Source organism: Procambarus clarkii, chromosome 3, assembly GCF_040958095.1.
Source record: "Procambarus clarkii isolate CNS0578487 chromosome 3, FALCON_Pclarkii_2.0, whole genome shotgun sequence".
Taxonomy (NCBI): Eukaryota; Metazoa; Arthropoda; class Malacostraca; order Decapoda; family Cambaridae; genus Procambarus; species Procambarus clarkii.
In genome coordinates this window covers 10,392,319-10,416,447 of record NC_091152.1, presented here as the reverse complement: position 1 = coordinate 10,416,447, position 24,129 = coordinate 10,392,319, and the positions used below count along the sequence as shown (strand labels likewise).

Here is a 24,129-nt window from a genome sequence, read left to right as displayed (position 1 = left end):
GTCCCTTTGGTCTCCTGTCACCTGACCCCATTTCCATAACTTTACATTTACTGGTGTTAAACTCCAGTAGCCATTTCCCTGACCATCTCTGCAGCCTGTTTAAGTCCTCTTGGAGGATCCTTCAATCCTCGTCTGTCACAACTCTTCTCATTAATTTTGCGTCATCCGCAAACATTGACATGTATGATTCCACTCCTGTAAACATATCATTTACGTAAATTAGAAAGAGGATTGGTCCCAGCACCGATCCTTGAGGTACTCCACTTGTTACTGTTCGCCAGTCCGACTTCTCGCCCCTTACCATTACCCTCTGGCTCCTTCCTGTTAGGTAGTTCTTCAGCCATACTAGGGCCTTTCCGCTTACTCCTGCCTGCCTCTCAAGTTTGTATAGCAGTCTCATGTGCGGTACTGTATCAAAGGCCTTTTGGCAGTCAAGAAATATGCAGTCTGCCCAGCCTTCTCTGTCCTGCCTTATCCTTGTTACTTTATCATAGAATTCTAAAAGGTTTGTTAGGCATGATTTCCCTGTCCAGAACCCATGTTGGTGCTTGTTTACAAACCCAATGCTCTCCAGGTGCTCAACAAGTCTTAGCCTAATTATTCTTTCAAGTATTTTGCAGGGGATGCTTGTCAGTGATACGGGTCTGTAGTTAAGTGCCTCCTCCCTATCACCTTTTTTGAAAATCGGTACGACATTTGCCTCCTTCCAGCAACTGGGCAATTCTCCCGACATAAGTGACTCATTAAAGATCATTGCCAGAGGCACGCTGAGAGCCTGCGCTGCCTCTTTAAGTATCCACGGTGGTACTTTGTCTGGTCCAACAGCTTTATTTGCATCCAGTGTTGTCAACTGTTTCATTACATCCTCTGCTGTCACCTCTATATCTGATAGTCTTTCATCTTGGGTAATCTCTTCTAACAATGGGAGCTGCTCAGGCTCGGTTGTGAACACTCCATGGAATTTTGCATTCAGTACCTCGCAGATTTCATTGTCGCTTTCTGTATATGCCCCTTCTGTTTTCCTCAGTCTTGTCACTTGGTCATTTACCGACATCTTCCTTCTTATATGGCTATGTAGTAATTTAGGTTGCTTTTTCGCTTTGACTGCAATATCATTCTCATAATTTCTTTCCGACACTCGTCTTATGTTAATGTAATCATTCCTAGCTCTGTTACATCTAATCCTGTTGTCCTCTGTCCTTTGTCTTCTGTACTTCCTCCACTCCCTCCTGCTTCTCACCTTTGCTTCCTGACACTGTCTATTAAACCATGTGTTATTATATTCCCTCCTGCTTTTTTCCTTTATTGTTGGAATAAATCTCTCTTCAGCCTCCTTGCATTTCAATATGACTTGGTTCATTATACCTTGCACTGTTTTCCCTCTAAGTTCTTCCTCCCACTGCACTTCTCCCAGGTAGTCCCTTATCCTTCTGTAGTCCCCTTTTCTGTAATCAAGTCTCCTTTCCCGGACCTCTTGTCCTTTGGTCACAATTTTAAGCTCCATCATGTAGTCAAAGACTAGGACACAATGGTCACTAGCTCCTAGTGGTATTTCATGTTTCAACTGCTCGATGTCTTCTACATTCTGGGTGAAAATGAGATCTAATAGGCTGGGCGTATCCCCTCCTCTTTCCCTAGTATCTTCTTTCACATGCTGTGTTAGGAAATTCCTGTCACTAACGTCTACCAGCTTCGCTCCCCAGGTTTCCTCCCCGCCATGGGGATTCCTCGTTTCCCAATCTATCTCTCCGTGATTTAGGTCCCCCATGACCAGCAGCTTCGCTCTCATTCTATGCGCTAAAGTTGCTGCCCTCTGCAGTTCATCTATACATGTCTTGTTGCTGTCCTCGTACTCCTGCCTGGGCCTTCTACTGTTTGGTGGGGGATTGTAGAGTATCAAGATTACAATCTTCTTCCCATCCACTGTCAGAGTTCCATGTATGAAGCTCGTGCTTTCATTGGTACCCGGATTTTCCAGCTCATCAAACTTCCATTTCCGCTTTATTAGTAGTGCCACTCCTCCTCCCTGTCTCTGTGTCCTTTCTTTTCTTATCACCTGGTACCCCTCTGGAAAGATTGCATCCGAGATCATGCCATTTATTTTAGTTTCCACTATTGCCACTATGTCTGGGTTTGCCTCACTAACTCTTTCTTTTATCTCTTCTGCTTTATTGGCTACCCCATCAGCATTGGTGTACCAAACCTTGAGACTCCTCTTGGAAACTCGGGTGTCAGAGTTCCCCCTTTCACCAGGGGTCTGGGGGGAACTGGGGGGTGTCTGGGGGGCAAGTGGGGGCTGTGGGGGTGAGTGGGAGGGTGCTAGGGGGGTGCCTGGGAGTGCCTGGTAGGCGAATGGGGTCTGGGCATCTAGGGGGGTAGGAAGGGCATAATGAGTCTGAAAGTTAGGGGTCTGAATAGCATAGGGGGGTTGAGAAATAGAGTGAGACTGAGAGTCAGATAGAGGTTGAGAGGTTGGGGGGGAGAGGGATACTGAGGGCAGAGGGCTGAGATGAGAATGGAGCATGGGTGCTGGGAGTGGAAGAGAGGGTGTATTAGTTAGGGGGGAATCGGGGGTAGGTGGGGGTTTTGGGGTAGAAGAGGGGAAGAGGGAGATGGGGGAAGGTGTTAGGGGGTCACAAGGTGAGGGGGTTAAATGTGGGCTGGAGGTGCATAGGAAGGGTGAGGGTTGGGTGGGGTTTGGGGGTGAGTGGAAGAGGGGTGCAGTGGAAGCTGGGATGGAGTAGATGGAATTGAAGTCAATGGGGTAGAAGGGGCAGGGGAGTAGGAAGGGGTAGTTGGGGAGGGGGGATGGGAAGGTGGGTTTGGGGAGGGCATGGCTTGACCCACTGGGGTCGTTGACAGGTGTGATGTAGCAGGGGCAGGGGAATCGTTGGGGAGGTGCAAATGTGGAAGGGACAGGGGGGTTTTGGGGGGCTGAGGCAGGGGGGAGGTATAGGAGGGCTGAGTTGGGGAGGATGCGACCTGGGAGGTGACCTGGGAGGTGGCCTGGGAGGTGACCTGGTGTGTGACCTGGGAGGTGAGACTACCTGAGAGGCTAGTTCGGTGTCGTTGTTGCCATCTATTCTTGTGGGCTATTTGCTCATCTTTCGTCATAAACCTCTCTATAAACACATTGTAATGGGTTTCACTTCCTCTGAGTAAATGCTTGTTCCTCATTATGTACTCCACAGCCTCCTCATTGGAGAATTACACCAGAACAGGTCTATTCTTGGTACAATTGTAAGGTCCAACCCGGCGGCTGATATCCACCTCGTGTTCTGCCATTCCTGCTCCAATACATCTCAATATCTCGTGCCATTCGTATTTTTCCGTTTCTATTCTCTCTTGTCTTGTTGGTGCCCCAGATTCGAATAATCCATGTATTATAATAGACCGTCTCCTCAGTAATTCAGTGTCATGCTGGTAGCCTGTCCCCTGGGGATTCTCCATCCCAACCGCAGTCACTAACCCATCCCCCACTAATCCTCTGTCCTTAGCCATGCTGTTAATCCTTCCTAATTCGTTTGTGATACGAGCACATTCCCTCTCCCAGTCCTCTCTTCCCTTCCTAATCTCTTCCTGAACATAGAGCATAAGTTCTTGTTTCTGCCTCTCTACCGCATCCTGTATTTGCTGAAATAACTCACTTTTAATCCCTTGAATTAGATCCTCCATCCAATCGCTCCTTCTCTCTGCAAATTTCCCAATTAATTTGTCTATAAATCTGTCCTCCTCCTCATCCCTGCTGGTGATTGACCTTGAACCCCTTCCTGATCTAGTCATTGCAGTAACAATCTAGCCAAAAAGGCGCTCCTCAATACCTTGCACAATCTGCAGCACAAACAGGCGAGAAAGTACTCCACGAGGCTGGTCAAGATGTGAGGTCGCTGCGTCCCGCGTCACAGCTGGTGAGGTGACTAGTGGTGAGGTCACTCCGGCTCCACAATTTCGGCTCCACAATTTCACAATACCACGATGTACTCGACACTTATTTTCAGTGGTGGTGTTTGTACTGTTTTTCTTCACTTTCTTGTGGTTTGAGTGAGCTTACTAGTTATTCAATCACTCATATACACTCAAATACGCATATACACTGATTATTCCCCCCAATTCACTAGCTACACAAGAGCTTCCCAGACCCTTCTGACCTCCGCGGCTGTCTGACCTCAACTGTCAGCAACAACTGACCTCTGTGTGTGTGTGTGTGTGTGTGTGTGTGTGTGCGTGTATTCACCTAGTTGTGCTTGCGGAGATTGAGCTCTTCTCTTTCGGGCCACATCTCAACTGTGAATCAATCAATTTTTTCCCACACACTCCCCCAGGAAGCAGCCTGTAACAGCTGTCTAACTCCCAGGTACATATTTACTGCTAGGTAACAGGGGCATCGGGGCGAAAGAAACTTTGGCCGTTTGTTTTTTCGAAGAGTGAGTAAGTGTGTGTATGTGTGTGAGTGTGAGTGAGTGTCTGTGTGTGTTAGTGAGAGTGTGTGTGTGTGTGTGTGTGTGTGTGTGTGTGTGTGAGACAGTGATTGAGTGTGTGTGTGAGTGAGTGAGTGAGTGTGTATTCACCTAGTTGTGCTTGGGAGGGTCGAGCTTTGACTCTTTGGTAACGCCTCTCAACTGTCAATCAACAGGTGTACAGATTCCTGAGCCTACTGGGCACAATTATATCTACATTTGAAACTGTGAATGGAGTCAGCCTCGACCACATCACTTCCTAGTGCATTCCATTTACTAACTACTCTGACACTGAAAAAGTTCTTTCTAATGTCTCTGTGGCTTATTTAGGTACTCAGCTTCTACCTGTGTCCCCTTGTGTGTGTACCACCCGTGTTAAATAATCCATCCTTGTCTACCCTGTCAATTCCCCTGAGAATCTTGTATGTGGTGATAATGTCTTCCCGAGCTCTTCTGTCTTTCTGCGACGTGAGGTGCAGTTCATTCAGCCTTTCCTCGTAACTCATGCTTCTCAGTTCTGGGACTAGCATAGTGGCATACATCTGAACTTTTTCCAGTTTCGTCTTATGCCTGACAAGGTACGGGCTCCAAGCTGGGCCCGCATACTCCAGGATTGGCCTTACATACGTGGTATATAAGATTCTAAAAGATTCCATACACTTGTGTGTGTGTGTATATTCACCTAGTTGTGTTTGCGGGGGTTAAGCTTTGCTCTCGCGGCCCTCCTCTCAACTGTCAATCAACTGTTTACTAACTACTTTTTTTCCCCCACACCTCATACACACACCCCAGGAAGCAGCCCGTGACAGCTGAACAACTCCCAGGTTCCTATTTACTGCTAGGTAACAGGAACATTCAGGGTGAAAGAAACTTTGCCCATTTGTTTCTGCCTGGTGATGGAATCGAAACCACGTCACAGAATTTTGAGTCCTTCGTGCTATCCACCAGGCTACCAGGCCCCCTGCCTGGTGGTGTGGGTGTGTGTATGTGTGAGAGAGTGTGTGTGTGTGAGTGAGCGAGTGCGTGAGTGAGTGTGTATGTGTGCGTGAATGAGTGAGTGAGTGAGTGAGTGAGTGAGTGAGTGAGTGAGTAAGTAAGTACGGTCATAAATTTTAAGATACTTTCCTCTTCATTAACATACTTTTGTTATACATTTATTAACACATGAAAAATATAAATATTACATTTCACATTTATATATGTTAATCAACAGATGCTGGTAGCGGAGCTGAGTCAGTTGCTTTTACCTTTATGATCATTGCAATAAGACATATTTCTGGTGGCAGGTTTTACAGACGATTCCCTGGGACAAGATCAAGATTCGTCTCCTGTGTGTGGAGTACATACACGTGCCTGAGGGAAGGGCAGGTGTTATTGAGTATATGAATAAACAAGGATACGCTACACTTCGTGACCACGATTATGATATCTGGTTCGGCTGGCCTGATCTCTTGAAAGTTACTATGAAAAAAGTCAGCTAGAAATTCTTTGCTTTTTCCGAGACATGGGGCGACTGCTTTATTCTTGTCAGGTAATACAGTGAATTCGAGTTACTTTAGAGTTCTATAAAATATAATTTGCACTAATTTCTACACTGAAAATATAAATAGTTTAACGATCGATTTCCACGATCTTGGTGTAACTATGTTATTTTCTTATGCACAAGCATTACCTGCTTAATGTATTCTACTCACTTTATTATTTATTTGTTACTATTTACTCTTTATAGTACAGAGGCATGAATTAAAATATATTTGTAATACTAATTTTCATTTTGTTTTCACTTGTCATCTACAATTGTGTGTGTATATATATATATATATATATATATATATATATATATATATATATATATATATATATATATATTTTATTAAATATGACCGAAAAAGTAAGATTAATAATTCTAACACGAATTTTCTCAATCTTTCGTACATTATGCTTCACTGTTGGAGGTAAATCAAAAATCACTTCTCCAAAATTCATTTTTATTTCTAGTCTGACGCGACACGGGCGCGTTTCGTAAAACTTATTACATTTTCAAAGACTTCACAAATACACAACTGATTTGTTGTGTATTTGTTTCAACTGATTTGAAACAACTGATTGTTTTAAAACAACTGATTTGTTTCAACTCAGTTGTGTATTTGTGAAGTCTTTGAAAATGTAATAAGTTTTACGAAACGCGCCCGTGTCGCGTCAGACTAGAAATAAAAATGAATTTTGGAGAAGTGATTTTTGATTTACCTCCAACAGTGAAGCATAATGTACGAAAGATTGAGAAAATTCGTGTTAGAATTATTAATCTTACTTTTTCGGTCATATTTAATAAAATATGTCTACAGGAAAGACTGCTACCAAAATATACTAATATATATATATATATATATATATATATATATATATATATATATATATATATATATATGTCGTACCTAGTAGCCAGAACGCACTTCTCAGCCTACTATGCAAGGCCCAATTTGCCTAATAAGCCAAGTTTTCATGAATTAATTGTTTTTCGACTACCTAACCTACCTAACCTAACCTAACCTATCTTTTTCGGCTACCTAACCTAACCTAACCTATAAAGATAGGTTCGGTTAGGTTAGGTAGGGTTGGTTAGGTTCGGTCATATATCTACGTTAATTTTAACTCCAATAACAAAAAATTTACTTCATACATAATGAAATGGGTAGCTTTATCATTTCATAAGAAAATAATTAGAGAAAATATATTAATTCAGGAAAACTTGGCTTATTAGGCAAATCGGGCCTTGCATAGTAGGCTGAAAAGTGCGTTCTGGCTACTAAGTACGACATATATATATATATATATATATATATATATATATATATATATATATATATATATATATATATATATATATATATATATATATATATATATATATATATATGTCGTACCTAATAGCCAGAACGCACTTCTCAGCCTACTATTCAAGGCCCGATTTGCCTAATAAGCCAAGTTTTCATGAATTAATGTTTTTTTCGTCTACCTAACCTACCTAACCTAACCTAACCTAGCTTTTTTTGGCTACCTAACCTAACCTTACCTATAAATATAGGTTAGGTTAGGTTAGGTAGGGTTGGTTAGGTTCGGTCATATATCTACGTTAATTTTAACTCCAATAAAAAAAAATTTACCTCATACATAGAGAAAAGGGTTGCTTTACCATTTCATAAGAAAAAAACTCTAGTAAATATATTAATTCAGGAAAACTTGGCTTATTAGGCAAATCGGGCCTTGAATAGTAGGCTGAGAAGAGAGTTCTGGCTACTAGGTACGACATATATATATATATATATATATATATATATATATATATATATATATATATATATATATATATATATATACATATATACATATAAGGATCACTTGGATTTGGAATTTCTACAAACCTGTAAGGCGCATCGTTTGGTCCCAAGATTCCTCAGGTTTAAAGTGTATTCCGACAAATTTGCGTTGACAAGTGAATATAATTCTTGGTTATTGAGATTGTTGGACTTTGGAATTTCTGAAAAGCAGAAGCGGGTAAATAAGTTGAAAAGTGAATTGCACGTGTACTTGGAGAAATTCAAGATCTTGGTTTCCTGGGTTTATTTTGCATCCTTAAAATGTAAATATGAAAACTATAATGATAAAAGTGTTGAAAAATGTAGACTTATTCACGAGAAGAAATTGCGTAACTTGGGTATACCTTCATTTAATTCGGTGGACCCTGATAAGGTGGTTTTCAATTTTTCAAAGAGAGTTCTGTCTCCCATTGAGAAAGAACTTCTCTCTCTAGGGTTAGACTTCGGGTTGACGTGTAAAAAACCTAAATTTGTTAATCATTATTTAGGTTTTGAGCGGTTATGCAACACATTGAAAACTTGTACCCTAAGGACTGGTACAAATTATAGTTGGACCAATATCATCAGTACTGTTTCCTCCTTAGCACATGAAGTCTTTAACGACTTTGGTAAATATAAATCTACATTCCCTCCTTTTGACAAAAGGAAATTGGAGTGTATTAATGGCTTAAAGAATGATAGGAGTATTTGCATTACCAGGCCAGATAAAGGTAGGGGTATAGTAGTTTGGACAAGTTAGAGTATGTTAATAAGGTGGAAAGGTTGTTAGAAGACCCCTCTAAATTTACGTTGGTTGATATAGACCCATTCTCGTATATTTTGAAATGTGAGGATAAACTGAATAGAGTTTTAAAAAGTTTGAAAGACTCTCTTTTTGATTATACTAAATTACTTGCAACTGGCTCTAAGCCTGGCATCTTATATGGGTTACCTAAAGTTCATAAAACAGGTATACCGATTCGTCCTATTTTATCAGCGATTGGCACTTTTAATTATAAACTGGCTAAGTTTCTGGTTACATTATTAGAACCATTAACGCATAATGAATTTACTGTGAGAAATTCTCAGGATTTTGTAAATGAACTTTCCTCTTTAAATTTTGAGTTCCCAACTATAATGGCCAGTTTCGATGTTGAATCACTTTTTACTAATATTCCTCTGTTGGAAACCATTGACATCTGTGTAAGTCAATTATTTGCTGACACTAACTTAGTGTCTGGATTTTGTAGTAAAATATTTAGACGACTGTTAGAAATAGCAGTTAAAGACTCCATCTTTATGTTTAATAATATTTATTATAAACAAATTGATGGAGTAGCAATGGGGTCTCATTTAGGTCCTGCACTGGCTAATGCTTTTTTGAGTTTTCACGAAATAAATTGGCTCGATAATTGTCCTTCGGCCTTTAAACCAGTCTTGTACAGGAGATATGTAGATGACACTTTTTTGTTGTTTAGGGACCAATGTCATATTGAGAAATTTAGAGAGTATCTTAATGCACAACATAGTAATATACGGTTTACTGCAGAGTGTGAAGTTGATAATTCATTGTCGTTTCTTGATGTAAAAGTGAATAACCTCAATGGGTTCAACACTAATGTTTTTAGGAAACCAACCTTTACTGGTTTAGGTTTAAATTTTAATTCCTTTGTTCCTGATATTTTTAAGAAAAATGCAATTAACACTCTACTGAATAGGGCCTTTGTTTTATGTTCTAATTGGAATAACTTTGATCAGGAAATTAATTTTCTTGTGAAATTTTTTCAAATAATGGTTATCCTTTGCATATGGTTTATACGTTTATAAGGAATTTCTTAAATAAGAAGTTGCACCCATCATGTAGGATTATTACAGTGGAAAGGGATCTTAAATATATTAAATTACCATTTTATGGCAGTATTAGCCTTTCTGTAAGGAGTCGTTTGAGGAGACTGTTGCAGCAGTGTTATCCTCAAGTAGACTTTAGATATATTTTTGTCAACACAAATACCATAGGCTCTTATTTTAAATTTAAAGATAAAGTGCCTACCCCCTTGTGCTCAAATGTCGTATATATGTATAATTGTTCCAGCTGTAATGCTGGATATGTCGGGAGTTCCATTCGGAACTTTAAGATTAGGATACTTGAGCACCGGGGATTATCTTTTAGGACTGGATTACCATTGTCTAAACCAGCATTTTCGGAGATTAGAAACCATTGTTATGAGTTTGATCATTTTCTGCTGGAATCTGATTTTAAAATTCTGGACACTTGTATGAATGACAAGTCAGATTTGAGAGTAATGGAATCCTTATATATAAAGGAGCGGCGGCCTCTGTTAAATAGCAACCTTTCAGCTGTTCAATTGTACACTGTATAGTGCACAGTAGGCCCTGTAATTTGATTTTTAGTTCATTTTGGTAGTTTAATTTTTTGTTTAGTTTACCATGTCTTTGCCCTTTCTTACTTATTTCAAGTCTTGACATTGTACAATCTTTTATTTAGGATATATAATACATTTTTTGGTATTTAATTTTATTTAATATTTGAGTTTTTATAAGATTTTGGTTAGTACTTTATAATTGTCGTTTATTCTGTTTGTATTTTACATACATTTTTTGTAGATTTGTAGTCATTATATAAATATTTGTTATAGTGTTTAGTATCTATATGTTAGGTATCAAGTTTCATTTCTGATCACTTCACGTAAGTTTAATAGAATGGTTTGTTTTAGTAGTTATAAATTTCATCTTGTGGTTTAATGGATTTTAAATTAGTTTTAATATATGTGACAGTTAATAAGTTTTATTTGTATTGATCACTTTAAGTGTTTTGTTTTTTAAGCATTTTCCTTTCTTTGATAGGCAATTATATTCAGTATGAGTTCTTTGTTTACCAGCTATTTGATTGTGATTTCTGTTTTTTCTTTTAGATCTGATGATGAATACGAGAAGTATTCGAAACGTTATGCATTTTAAAGTAAAGATTCTGAAACAAGATGTTCAGTATATCCCTGGTTTTCCTATCTTAAATATATATATATATATATATATATATATATATATATATATATATATATATATATATATATACATACATACATATATATGTATATATATATATAAATTATATATATATATATATATATATATATGTCGTACCTAGTAGCCAGAACGCACTTCTCAGCCTACTATGCAAGGCCCGATTTGCCTAATAAGCAAAGTTTTCATGAATTGTTTTTCATCAACCTAACCTACCTAACCTAACCTAACTTTTTTGGCTACCTAACCTAACCTAACCTATAAAGATAGGTTAGGTTAGGTAGGGTTGGTTAGGTTCGGTCATATATCTACGTTAATTTTAACTCCAATAAAAAAAATGACCTCATACATAATGAAATGGGTAGCTTTATCATTTCATAAGAAAAAAATTAGAGAAAATATATTAATTCAGGAAAATTTGGCTTATTAGGCAAATCGGGCCTTGCATAGTAGGCCAAAAAGTGCGTTGTGGCTACTAGGTACGACATATATATTATATATATATATATATATATATATATATATATATATATATATATATATATATATATATATTGTGACGGGAAAGTGTTGGAGTGTTGATGTTCGGCAGTCCTGCAATGGCAGATGTCAAAGCCTGGTCACACTTAAAACAAAAATATAGACTGCTTGCCTGTTGTCTGTGGTAAGTGAGAGGGAGGAACACGTAAAACACAAAGTATGAACAATGAAACTTTAATATACTTACTTTAAACATAAATGAAAATAAAGACAAATCTCGGGGAATTAAAAATTCAATGAAATAATAAAGAACTGCAAAGACAATGTGAGACACAATAATACAAAAGAGAAAATGTAAAAATGGTGCTGAGAATATCGGCTATGGCTGAAACCTCCCTTCGTATACGAGCTAATGAGCTAGTATGCCAGAGAGAGATGTCTACGCTAAGAGCACAAGGAATATTCTGAAGTTGACAGCTGGTCAGGCTCAGACGTCGACTCGGGTAGAGGGCGCTGAGGTGCGGTGTGCAGGTGCGCGGCTGGCGAGTCACCAATCAAGAGTAGGCAGGCTGGTGAAGGGTAGTTAGCTGGTTTGATGACGAGCCGGCGTGTGGAGTGGGGGGGATCTTGGAAACGTTTTGGCTCCTGGTCAAAACGTTTTGTGCTACTGGTGATGTATCTTGAATATAGCATCTTATACTTGTATCTTTGGCGTAACTTGAAGTAGGGAAGAGCTGGCTCAATCTCTCTTGGAAGAGATTATCGTCACAATATATATATAAAGTTGTGAGGGTACCACCTCTGGTGCAAATGTGGGAACCCATAGACACGGAGAAGAAAATAAAGAGTATTCAGAGAAAACCTTGTGGATTCTCACGGAACACGTTAATATTTTCTTCTACCACCACTATTCTTTTGTATATATACATATATATTTGTTTTATTTAAACTTTGTTAAAAAAAAAGGAGGTACATATATGGGACAACGATGATTATCATAAGTTGTCGAGTTCCTCCAGCTCCTCAGATGGCGCGCAGGAACCCTGAATGCAGTGTCTGCAGTGTTTCCTGTCTGTATTGCCACGCTGAGGCGCTGGAAAAGGAAGCTGGTAGCTCTAGAGTCTTTTGTTGTTTCAATTAGCCTTGAACCCAGTTCCTACAAAAAACTGGTAGCACTCATACCTCAGGCGCCGAGTGTCTCAGAAGCAATGGGGACAAAATTGTACTGGTGATCCAGTTCTCTGTACCTACAGGATTTTGCTGATTCCCTGTGAATGGCAACGCCACCTGGTTGTGCAACACTGAAGTCAATGTAGGTGTTAGCCAGGGTTGTTACACACATATATCAACTGCTTGCCATTCTTCCAGGGGTTCACTGTGATACCAACTGGGCAACCAGTAAGAGCATCAGAGTTACTGGGCGTTAGGTAACGGGGTTCTTGTAATAACCCTGAACTCTCGTAAGGTTCTGAACGCTATCCCTGTTGTAATTCTCTTTCTCTCTTCACTCAATACCCCAGCTTAACACTGTTACAGTCCAATATGACCCCTCACTGGATTGCCACGAATATAAGAGGAATATTAAATGAGGAAGGTACATCAAGGACAAGGGTTATTAATTCATAAAAAAATAATAATAAATCATTAAACACTGACCACCTTCCAAATATAAATGAATGTGTCTAAAATTACTGGTTCCCTAGGAAGGGACTCAATAATCAGGGAACTTAAAGGGTACGTAAATGAATCTTAATGGATTAATACTGTAATCTTACTGAACTGAACGGGAGATTCTAGAGCGACTTTACTATTCATAAGATGGAGAACACAGGGGAATTTCTAGCACAGCAAATGAAAATCACAAGAATGAATAACACCGTCATTAATCAAAGGGAACAGAGAACTAAACACAAATACATTAAAATTACTTTATTATTGGAACCCGTATATTTAAATCAAAATTGAAACATAGCCTACTCAAAAAAAAAAAACTACGAGGCAATGGAATGTAATACTAATATTACATAACTCAAGGGCACAATTACCTTCAATACTGCAGCTTGCCAAAGGATGTTGATTGGCTGCCCGCAGGTCACCTGACCTGTACCTCAGTTGAGGCCCCACGACACACTAACACTATTAAAAACGCTACCAGTGGGACAGGCTCCACCCGCTAGTTCCTAGGCCCACATTAACTCCGCCTATCCCAAGCCTATGGCCAATGGATTTAAACATAACTAGGTGATCTAGAATCTGGGCCAATGGGCTGGACAGGCACTACCCTGTGAGGCCCCGCCTCCACAGGCCTACATGTCTTCAACCAATCCGGATCAGGCTTGACCATAAGGGTCAATTCCTCTTGACAGAAACTCCAGAAACTGGGAAGGCACCAACGACATTCCTGTGGGAATGCCGGCTGGGCACCCACGTGTAACTTGAGATCACAAGTTTATTGGCCCTGGGGTACTATTTTCAATTCGTCACTGGACAGATGGACAGGAGAGCGATGGGAGCAAGTGGCTTCAAACTGTTATTGACCACGAGGGTCAGACCGTGACAAAAGGCTGGGATAACCCAAAGGGAGGGAAGGCAAGCGAGGGAAGGGAAGGGGAAGAGGAAAGAAAAGAGAAAGGGGGAAGGGGAAGAGGAAAGAACAGAGAAAGGGGGAAGGGGAAAGGGGAAAGGGGCTATGGTGTGCATATACCATTACAACTCCTCCTCTTCGGAAATTAAGAAATTTGTGTGTAAAGAAGTTTAAAGCACGAAATTCTAATTTCAGGATCCATAAATCCTGCCCTATCCTAATCATTAACACCAAAAACAACATTTAACTCAACAATAAATGACCCAATGCCTCACAACAAAACAAAAATAATTATCTAATCCTAGCTAATTCAATACAATCCTCCAAAACAATTAATGGCACCCCCAAAAGGTGTGCCCCAGCATGTATACATACATAACAAACACAGTAATAATACATAAAACATAAGGACAGAGACCGTCCCTATAATCCTGGCTGTCCACTTGGATGCAGCCCTGTACCCTTCCAACTACCTGGAAGACAAAACATCCTATACCTGTTTTAATATATTAACAAATAAGTGGAAAAATCCAAACCTAACAATTACCAACTAGCTAAAATCAGCCGATAACCTTCAGCTATCCTAGTATTCCACCTGGAATAAAGATCAAACACATCACAGCACATCACATAGAAACATTAAAACAAAATCAATGTCATTAAAATTTGTTTAAAAATTATATCAAAATAGAGGAACACTACCTCTCAGGGACCTAGTGTTCCACTCCACACCTGTGGCAGTTGCCCACCACAGCGTATCTAGATCCTTAAAATCTAAAGAAAAAAAAAAAAAAAAAAAAATCAATGTCCACAGACATGTCTCTTAACCAACAACAACACACTGGATATGAGTCCCTTAACTCTTAATATCCCAGAGTTCATACCCGAGTCCACAACAACAGCGGGTGAACACATTTTCCAGACTGTGTACCACACCCTTATTGTTCAGTAAACCACAAAAAAATTAAACATATATATATATATATATATATAACTATCAGTATCTAGGATCTAGAAAAATCTAGATAAAGTTCCCCACAGATCAACGTTTCTAGAGACCCTACTAGGTGGTTCTCAAACCAGTTCACTCATACAACTTATCTAGAGACAGGATAATTTTCTAGTAACAATTTTCTAGATGTTCACTTTCTAGATTTATTTCTCTATTTCACTAGTTCTAGTTTTCAACATTTAATACTGTTCCAGAGAAGTTTCCGAAGGTGTGTAGGTGCTTTACTATCAGATGGGAAATTAAAAGTTGAACTAATTGTTCCGAGTTTACACCGTCATCCTTTTTATATTAACTTTTCTATAAAGAAGTTCTATAGTTCTTTTCTGGTGACATCTCGTTGCTGTAGATTCCGGCGACTACCTCATGTTGCTTGAAGATCCTGGTCATCTGGAAGTTCCATTTCCGGCCTCGGCCAACTACGGACAGTACAGGGGGTCTCGTACTACCCGCACCTGACTTGAGTGACAGCTGTCAGCTCAGGTGGACCCCGCTAACAGGATCCCGGGTTCACCTCTTCTTATCGCTCCCCATACAGTCTTGATGGATTGTTGTTAACAATGGCTGCCACAGTAGGGCACAGCTTCGACGTGTCACGATGTCTCGCGTTGGTAGTGAGGTTCAAGTGGCGTTGAAGAGGGTGGCATGGTGACAGGACAGGTGCTTCATACCTGCTTCAGCTCCTGGACGACGTCATCCACCGGCGTTTACTTGTTATCCCGGTACTACTGGGCCGGTACACCTTCCATGCAACCCCTCGTGCAGCTGAGCTTAGGCCAAGGTACAGGCTTGTACCTCATCTTGCGATTCAGCAGCACTCTGTAGGGGTAGTGCTGTTCGTACCCGGGACCACCGCGTTGCATCTTGGTTTCCACAGACGACGCAACCGCAGGTTTTGAGAGAGCTGACAAGTCGTTGCAATTAGCGTTCTTCTTCGTAGACCACTCGTCTTCCACTTCCGGTTTTCCCGCAATCTTGACTACGCGGCTGGTGGGCTTGGTTGGTGACTTTGAGACAGCTTGCCCACGGCTGTGATGGTGACTGGACTCTGCTCCGTGACGACAGTATGGCTGGACTGGGACAACCGCGTTAGTGATGGGAGGTGTCGGCCGGGTGACTGTACACCAGTCACCCCTTCCGGATAACCAATTGACGAGTTACCGGGCACAAGGGGGAGGACTTTATGTAACGTGCCTCAGACCCCGATCTTATCAGCCAGGTGGGTCATCCCCAGACCTGCTCATCTCGATCCTTGGTTCACGTGTGACTGGGAGGCTGGAACTGGTGTACCATCAGACCTGAGAAAGACAGACAACAACAAATGGCGGAAGCATGGATATTACTCTGAGGTATAGGAAGTTGGAAGACCCCAGAGCACGGTAAGTATGCTACCTGAGTCATGTACATCAGTAAATACACACCATTGCCTCTACAGGATAATTATTATGATTTTTACTAAACCTGACTAGGGGAGATCATTAACAATTTACTGTACAGCCCGCGACCTTGTTACCATAGGGTGACAAGATTGAACTTGACTACTGATGAGATCTGACTGAAGGTCATCCTCATCATCTGACTCAGCACTTGCATCATTAGACAGGTTAGGAATTAGACTCACTGAAGGCAGCTCTAGTTCCTCCCATGCATCATAAGTTTTTAATTTATTAATATGAATCTTTCTCTCAACTTGGTGTTCAAAAATACCTTTAATAACAAAATTAACCGGACCTTTCCTTTCAATTACTCGGTAAGGGCCACGCCATCTAGGTGCAAGTTTCCTACTTTGATTGGCGGGAGCCGCCTCATTAACTCTCAACACAATACTCCCGACTTTCAACTCCAGAGGTCGTACCTTTTTGTCATAATGCTGAGCATAGCGGTCTCGTGCTGTCTTGGAAACCCTAGCTGCAATTCTCCATGCATTTTTCATCTTATTTAAAACTTCTGATGGGTAATCTTCCCCATATACAATATTATGATTGTTAAGCAGACCTGACGGGAAATTACATGAATGACCTGTGAACAGCAAAAGGGGATGGGTGTTAATGGACTGATGGATGGCAGTGTTCAGAGCCAACTGGACAAAGAGGAGCTGTTCGTCCCACGCATTCGCATCATGCTCTGCAAGAATTGCAAGCATATCTTTAACTGACCGGTTCGTCCGTTCTGTCATGCCGTTAGCCTGAGGGTGATAAGCCGTAGTGAATGCTGAAGTGGTTTCTACAATTTTACATACTTCTCTAAAAATATTTCCATTAAATTCCCGACCTCGGTTAGAAACTAACACTTTAGGGGGACCGAATACAGTGACGAACCTATCTAAGAACGCCTTTGCAACAGTTCGTGAATCTTTCTGAGGCAATGCAATCAGTGTGGTGTACCTGGACAGGTGGTCTACCAACACCAATACGTAACGGTTTCCTGAATGACTGTGATGCAGATCAATCAGATCAGCCCCCACCCGATCTAAAGGTTCCAAAATTTCTGGGAATTCTTGCAATGGAGCTTGTACCTTAAGGGTACCTTTCCTCCTTTGGCAGTGACCACAGGACTTAACGAAGTTAATGACCGCTGTTAACATACCGGGGAAGAAAAAGAGTGACTTGGCTTTCATGTGAGTTCTAAAAATCCCCGGATGACCTGCAATCTTAGACGTATGTGCGAGTTTCAGCGCCGACTTCTTCAATACATCTGGGATAACCAGCTGAAAAACTGCACGATCCTTCTGTCCCTTTACATAAAATAAGACCCCATCCCTCATTTCAAAATCATGAATCGCTAGATTACGTTTCTTCGACGGATATTTTCCTCCCTCCAAACGTTCAATAATTTCCTTCCACCTCGGTTCGTTCATCTCGAATTCTCGCATTTTCTCACTGGAAATATTTTCAATATTAAGATTTACATTAATAGTAGCAATGTTTCTACTCAAGGTGTCTGGTACAACATGTTATGGGCCAGGCTTGTAAAGTATTTGGAATGAGTGAGCAGCTAGTTCATGAGACCAACGTGACATGCGAGGGCACTTAGTTCTTTTCTTAAAAATATGAGTTAAAGCCCTGTGATCTGTATAAATGACAAAGTAACGTTGGAAAAGATACGGTTCAAAGTACCTGACACTTTCTACCACAGCCAAAGCTTCCCTATCCGATGCAGAATAGCGGACCTCCGGACCCTTGACCTTCCTGCTGAAATATGCTATTGGGTGAGGAAGATTGTCATTATCACGTTGCATTAAGCACGCACCAATTGCAATGCCACTGGCGTCAGTGTGTACTTCCCACTCCGTATCGAAATCAGGCACTGCCAAGACTGGGGTTGTAATGAGTTGATTTTTTAATTTTGCATAAGCGTTATCATGCTCAGGTTTCCAAATGAATTTAACATTTTTCTAGTGAGCTCAGTTAACGGTGCTGTTGTACTTCCAAAACCCTCAATGTGGCGACGGAAATATCCGGCTGCCCCCAGAAACCTTCGAACATCCTTTGCTGTCTTAGGAGTAGGCATGTCAGCAATGGAACGACAGGAGTCGGGGTCAGGTCGGATACCATCTGTGCTCACCTGGAATCCAAGAAACTTGAATTTGTGAGATGCCAGGGTGCACTTACTCACATTAAGTTTGAACCCCGCCTTATTTAACAGTGTCAACGTCTCAGTCAAATCTCGCAAGTGCTCATCAAACGTCCTGGAGTAGTAACCACATCATCCAGGTACGCTAATAAGTGCCTTCCCAATACTGGGTTTAAGATGTAATTTATTGCCCTCTGAAATGATGAAGGCGCTGTGTTTAACCCGAAAGGCATCCGCTTGAATTGATAAGTATGAACCCCATCAGAGAAGGCGGTCTTCTCTCTCTCCTTCTCAGCGACTGGGATTGCCCAATATGCAGATTTCGCATCGAGAGTGGAAAAGTATTTGGCTGCCCCAAACTGATCTATTATTTCTTGTATCCGTGGCAAAGGATACACATCACCTTTAGTAATTTCGTTGATCTTTCGGTAGTCAACACAAAACCTATAACTACCATCCGGTTTACGTACCAACACTACTGGCCACAACCATGGTGATGTACTAGGCTCTATCACATTCTGTCTCAACATCTTCTGACACTCATTCCTAATTACTTCCTTCGCCCGTTCCGGAAGCCTCCATTGACGGGTGTAAATAGGAGGATGATCACCTGTAGGAATAACATGCTTGATCCTATCCAGAAGCCCGATTTGATCGTCTTCTGTTGCAAACAGTCTAGGGAATTTATGTAAAACTCCTCTCAAAAGTTTTCCATCTGACTGTTGCACATGTTGCAAATCCAGAGCCTAGATTAACTTATCAACTTCCTGAGTATTACTACTTTGCCCTGTCTCGGTCTTGTGTTTCCCCTGTGTACTACTATCTGTAACATTCAGCGCACTACATTGTGCTATGGTGGCTGGCATCTCCTCCTGGCTTTGATACTGAAAAATTCCTGTATTTTCTACAATTGTAGCCTGAGACACCCTTTCACCTGCCCTGAAACGATAGGTTTTGTATGAGAGATTGACAACTGGAATAAGGGCACCTTTATCAAGCACTGTGATCAAATGATGAGGGATCAACAACCTGTCACATCTCCCAGCCACCTGAAGGGTGGTACCTGGTGCAATGTGACGTCTCACTGATACTTTAATGAATATAATTGAATGTGCAGGCGATGAGTCACAATAACGTGGCTGAAGTATGTTGACCAGACCACACACTAGAAATTGAAGGGACGACGACGTTTCGGTCCGTCCTGGACCATTCTCAAGTCGATCATTCTCACAATCGACTTGAGAATGGTCCAGGACGGACCGAAACGTCGTCGTCCCTTCAATTTCTAGTGTGTGGTCTGGTCAACATAATTGAATGTGGTGGGCAACATTGTATCACCAAGGCATGTAACCCACATGATTTCTTATGTGTCTGGAAGAGACTTAAACAACAACCTAGGGTAGTGAATGTTGTACTTCTGTTTCTTGCTAATGGAAGCAATTACTGGAGGAAGAACTACCATTTTAATGGGATAAAGTACCTGGCCCAACTTCAATATGCACTTTTTTGCTCCCTCTTGAGCAGACAAAGAAAAGTTAACTCGTCCCAGAAAATCCATTCCCAATAAAATCTGACCAGGGAATGCACAATTCTCGACAATTGTGCAATTGTGTGGGTAAGCTTCCCTCTTACCCACTTCAAAATTAAGAGTACCCTGGCCCAAGATATTAATATGTTGACCATTCATTGCTGTTAAATGCTTCCCACAACGCTTAAGGCGTGTCTCTTTAAGTGTGCTGAAGGCTGACTTTTTAATGAGAGCTGCTTGACTTCCGGTGTCCACAAAAACTGTCAATCTCACACCTTCAACCGTCATCTCCAACGTAGGTCTGCCAGCCAACGTACTGACCTGTTCTGGGTCACCCTTGACCCGTGTGCTCGTGCACACATACCTGTAATGGCCTCGGCCATGACACCTCCAACAAATTTCGTCATCAATTTTACGCGTCCCAGAAGCCCGCTGGCTACATTCCCCAGCAACTTCTGTAGAGGCGACACTTGGAATGGGGGTAGGGAGGGAAGAGGGGGTGGAGGGGAGGTGAGGAGCAAGGTGTAGGATTAATGGAGGGGGTAGGGTGGGCAACCGGAGGGGTTGGGGGGATAAGAGGGAAGGTGAGGGCAGGCCGGGGGTGGGTTGTGGAGGGGGGGTTGTAAACATGGAGTTGTAAGGGTGGGAGTTGAGAGGGAAATGTAGTTTTCCACAATTCCAATAACGCGTCGACAAGGGTTTGGGTGGTATTTGGCTGGGGTTGGTATGGGTCTGTTAGGGATTGGGGTGGACATGGGTTGGCCTGGAGGTAAGGTTAGGGAACGGAGTTGTAGATAGGGAGGGTTTGAGGTTGGGGGGTTGTAGGCAGGAAGGGGAGCCTGGGTAAGGGAGGTATGAGGTTGAGGGTTGTAGGCAGGGAGGGGTGCTTGGGTAAGGATGGGGTATTGGGGAGGGTGCGTCTGCATACAATGTCCATTCATTGATAAAAACCATTTTCACCCCAAAACGTAACTTCAAGACCCGTCGTCGGATCAGGGTGAAATTTTAACACACGATTTGGTTTCATCAATAACCTCTAGTAAAAACACAAAACGCTTCCTAACCTCAATCCTTGGAAAAATGTTCCGTGTGTCCAAACCGGAAGTACCATTTGTTGCCACCCTTCCTAATCGATTTCTCGAGCCCCAGTGAGGACCGTCGCCCGTTGACAAGGCGATGACAGATGACGGCGGCAGAATTTCGCTGACTGCGCTCCACCAATGAATGAATTTCTTTAGTCATATTATCCTCTTCTCTCATTCGTAGTATTTATATGCGGACAAATGGAAATACGGCAACCGGGCATCGACAACCATTTATTACTTGTGAAACAAAACACTGTATACGATGTTGAATAAAAAAATACATGCGCAATTATAACTACATAAAAAGGTTACGTTAATTGTTAATTGATCGAAACTACTAGAATGAACTTGATAAAATGTAATTAATTTTCACAATTTTTATTTGACACTCGAAGATGAGTGGTAACGCAGTTATAAAAAAATAAAGTAAGAATGTCTTGTCTCTAAATGCAAGACCAATATAAATCTTAGAAAAATATTGATATTTACCGCATTCTTGAACAAAATATACTGAAATTATACAGTGAATATTATTGTGAAAGGAACTACACTGAATTTATTGTAAACATTTTAGTTTAAACTCTGTTTTATTCATCAAAATAATCTAAGTCTTGTTGACCAGCGCACAATTAGTACAACACTTTACGTTAACTGAATGTCTTAACTATTTCTTTTGTAACTCTTAAACACACTAGGACTGAAGACGTTACTAGTACTTTAATACTGGCGCGATGTTTATGACTTCAACAATTATTTAATTCTTAACGCCCGACACTAACAACGGCGCTCAGAAATAATCATAAGTATTTATTAATTAAACAAAAATTAATGATAAATTACTTATTTACGTTACTTAATGAACTCGATATTTACATAGTATACACTTATTGACCGCCGGTCACATTGTAGAATACTGAGAGATTAACATTGATAGCCGCGACACTCACAGCTACCGAGTCGCGCTGAATCTTAATTAAAAATTAGTAATTATTTTCCCAAAATTACAAATTAAATACTGGCGCGTAGTTGACTTGTTACTTTACCCGAATATAACACTCACTAGACACTTGGACACTTGGGAGAGCGCAAACAATTACAGACCGCTGTCTCACTGAGCGCCGAGTAAAACCGCTAGAAAAATTCAAAGTCCCAACGCCTTAAATGACCAAAAATCGACTTTTGGTCTCTCAAAGTTCTAACTCGGATCACTTTAATCGCACACTTGAATTAACACTGACGACCCGATGAACGTATGGCTAGAAACAAAAATAGAATTTATTCCCAAAACTGAGATTTTCCAAGCGACTTAAAAAAATGTCGTCACAAAAATTTTCCATGATTTTCATTAAGTCTTTCACTGAATTCATTTTAATGCACTGCACTTCACTTCACTTGAAAACAGTAAAACCACTCACCTTAATAATTCTCTCAGAGAATTAATACTGCACAACATGAAAACAAAAACTCCAGACTTAAAAATGTAAAAAGAATAATTAGAAAATAATAACACTTATATACGAAAATTACTTAAACAAGGAGGAACACTTAACTAACGAGGGGATACTTAACTTGAAAGGGAACTTAATATGCAGGGAACTTAATTTAGTACTTAAGGAAATCTCGATTTAACCTATAACCGTTCCGTCCCGGCCTGCCCTGTCGCTTTTCCAAGCCTAGGTAACTACATCCACCTAGATCCCAACAGTACAAAATAATCCCGTCCTTCGCAGTCAACGGTTAGACTAGATAGCGGAACAACCGACGGATCTAACTGTCCGACACCACCGTAATTCCGATGCTAGAGAATCTACTAGGCCATCCCTCAGTGAACTCTTGGTACCTTCATGGCTGTACCGTAAACATCTAGCGATTGGGTCACCTAACACGCCCTCGGGGATAATAATTAGCGTCCTAATACTTCCCTGCCCCGACAATTCGACACCTAGAATTGTTGATGCGAAAACCACCACGCAGCACCCTTGTCCGTAGTTGCAGAGGGTCGAGTAAATAATACCCTTTCCAACTACCCAAGGCGTCCTCCACTCTAAACTGCCTGCTTAGCGCATACACTTAAGTGCCTGTAATTAAACTTACCAGCCCTTCACGACACTAGAATCGCCTACTCTATGAGAATCACACCACATAGGATTACCGTCGACCTAGCTCGTTGCACCTGGCTGAACTCTCACCACACAGCATAACCAAACGGACAGGCGTGTGAGGCTTCAATAATCATCAAGAATTTATTGAAAACACCGCTGCTACCATTGTAATAACCCTGTGAACCTTTGTAATCTTTCTGAACGCTACCCTTGCTGTAACTTTCCTTCTCTACCCTTCCAATACCCAATACCAATATCCAATACCCCAGCTTAACACTGTTACAGTCCAGTATGACCCCTCACTGGACTGCCACGAATATAAGAGGAATATTAAATGAGGAAGGTACATCAAGGACAAGGGTTCATTAATTTATAAAAAAAAAAATAATAAATCATTAGATACTGCCACCACCTTCCAAACATAAATGAATGTGTCTAAAATTATTGGTTCCCTAGGAAGGAAGGGACTCAATAATCAGGGAACTCAAAGGGTACGTAAATGAATCTTACTGAACTGAACGGGAGATTCTAGAGCGACTTTACTATTCACAAGATGGAGAACACAGGGGAATTTCTAGCACAGCAAATGAAAATCACAAGAATGAATAACACCGTCATTAATCAAAGGGAACAGAGAACTAAACACAAATACAATAAAATTACTTTATTATTGGAACCCGTATATTTAAATCAAAATTGAAACATAGCCTACTCTATGTAAAAAAAACCTACGAGGCAATGGAATGTAATACTAATATTACATAACTCAAGGGCACAATTACCTTCAATACTGCAGCTTGCCAAAGGATGTTGACTGGCTGCCCGCAGGTCACCTGACCTGTACCTCAGTTGAGGCCCCAAGACACACTAACACTATTAAAAACGCTACCAGTGGGACAGGCTCCACCCCCCT

The 24,129-nt window shown here is 40.9% G+C and overlaps 1 protein-coding gene across 2 annotated transcripts in view; it reads left to right on the top strand.

Moving 5' to 3' along the window:
* The window catches only part of LOC123760894 (protein Star-like), a 198,745-nt gene extending 187,932 nt beyond the window's left edge, over window positions 1–10,813 (top strand). Inside the window, exons 6-7 of one of the 2 annotated variants that reach the window (XR_011229371.1) lie at window positions 5,744–5,988; window positions 10,747–10,813. Coding sequence is in view for 1 of the 2 variants with exons in the window: in XM_069329087.1 (XP_069185188.1) it covers window positions 5,744–5,938 (195 nt within the window). In the remaining variant the exon portion in view is untranslated. Of the gene's footprint in view, window positions 1–5,743; window positions 6,228–10,746 lie in introns of those variants that run through there. The other variant, XM_069329087.1, reaches the window with a different exon arrangement.
* The last annotated feature ends 13,316 nt before the right edge of the window (window positions 10,814–24,129 follow it).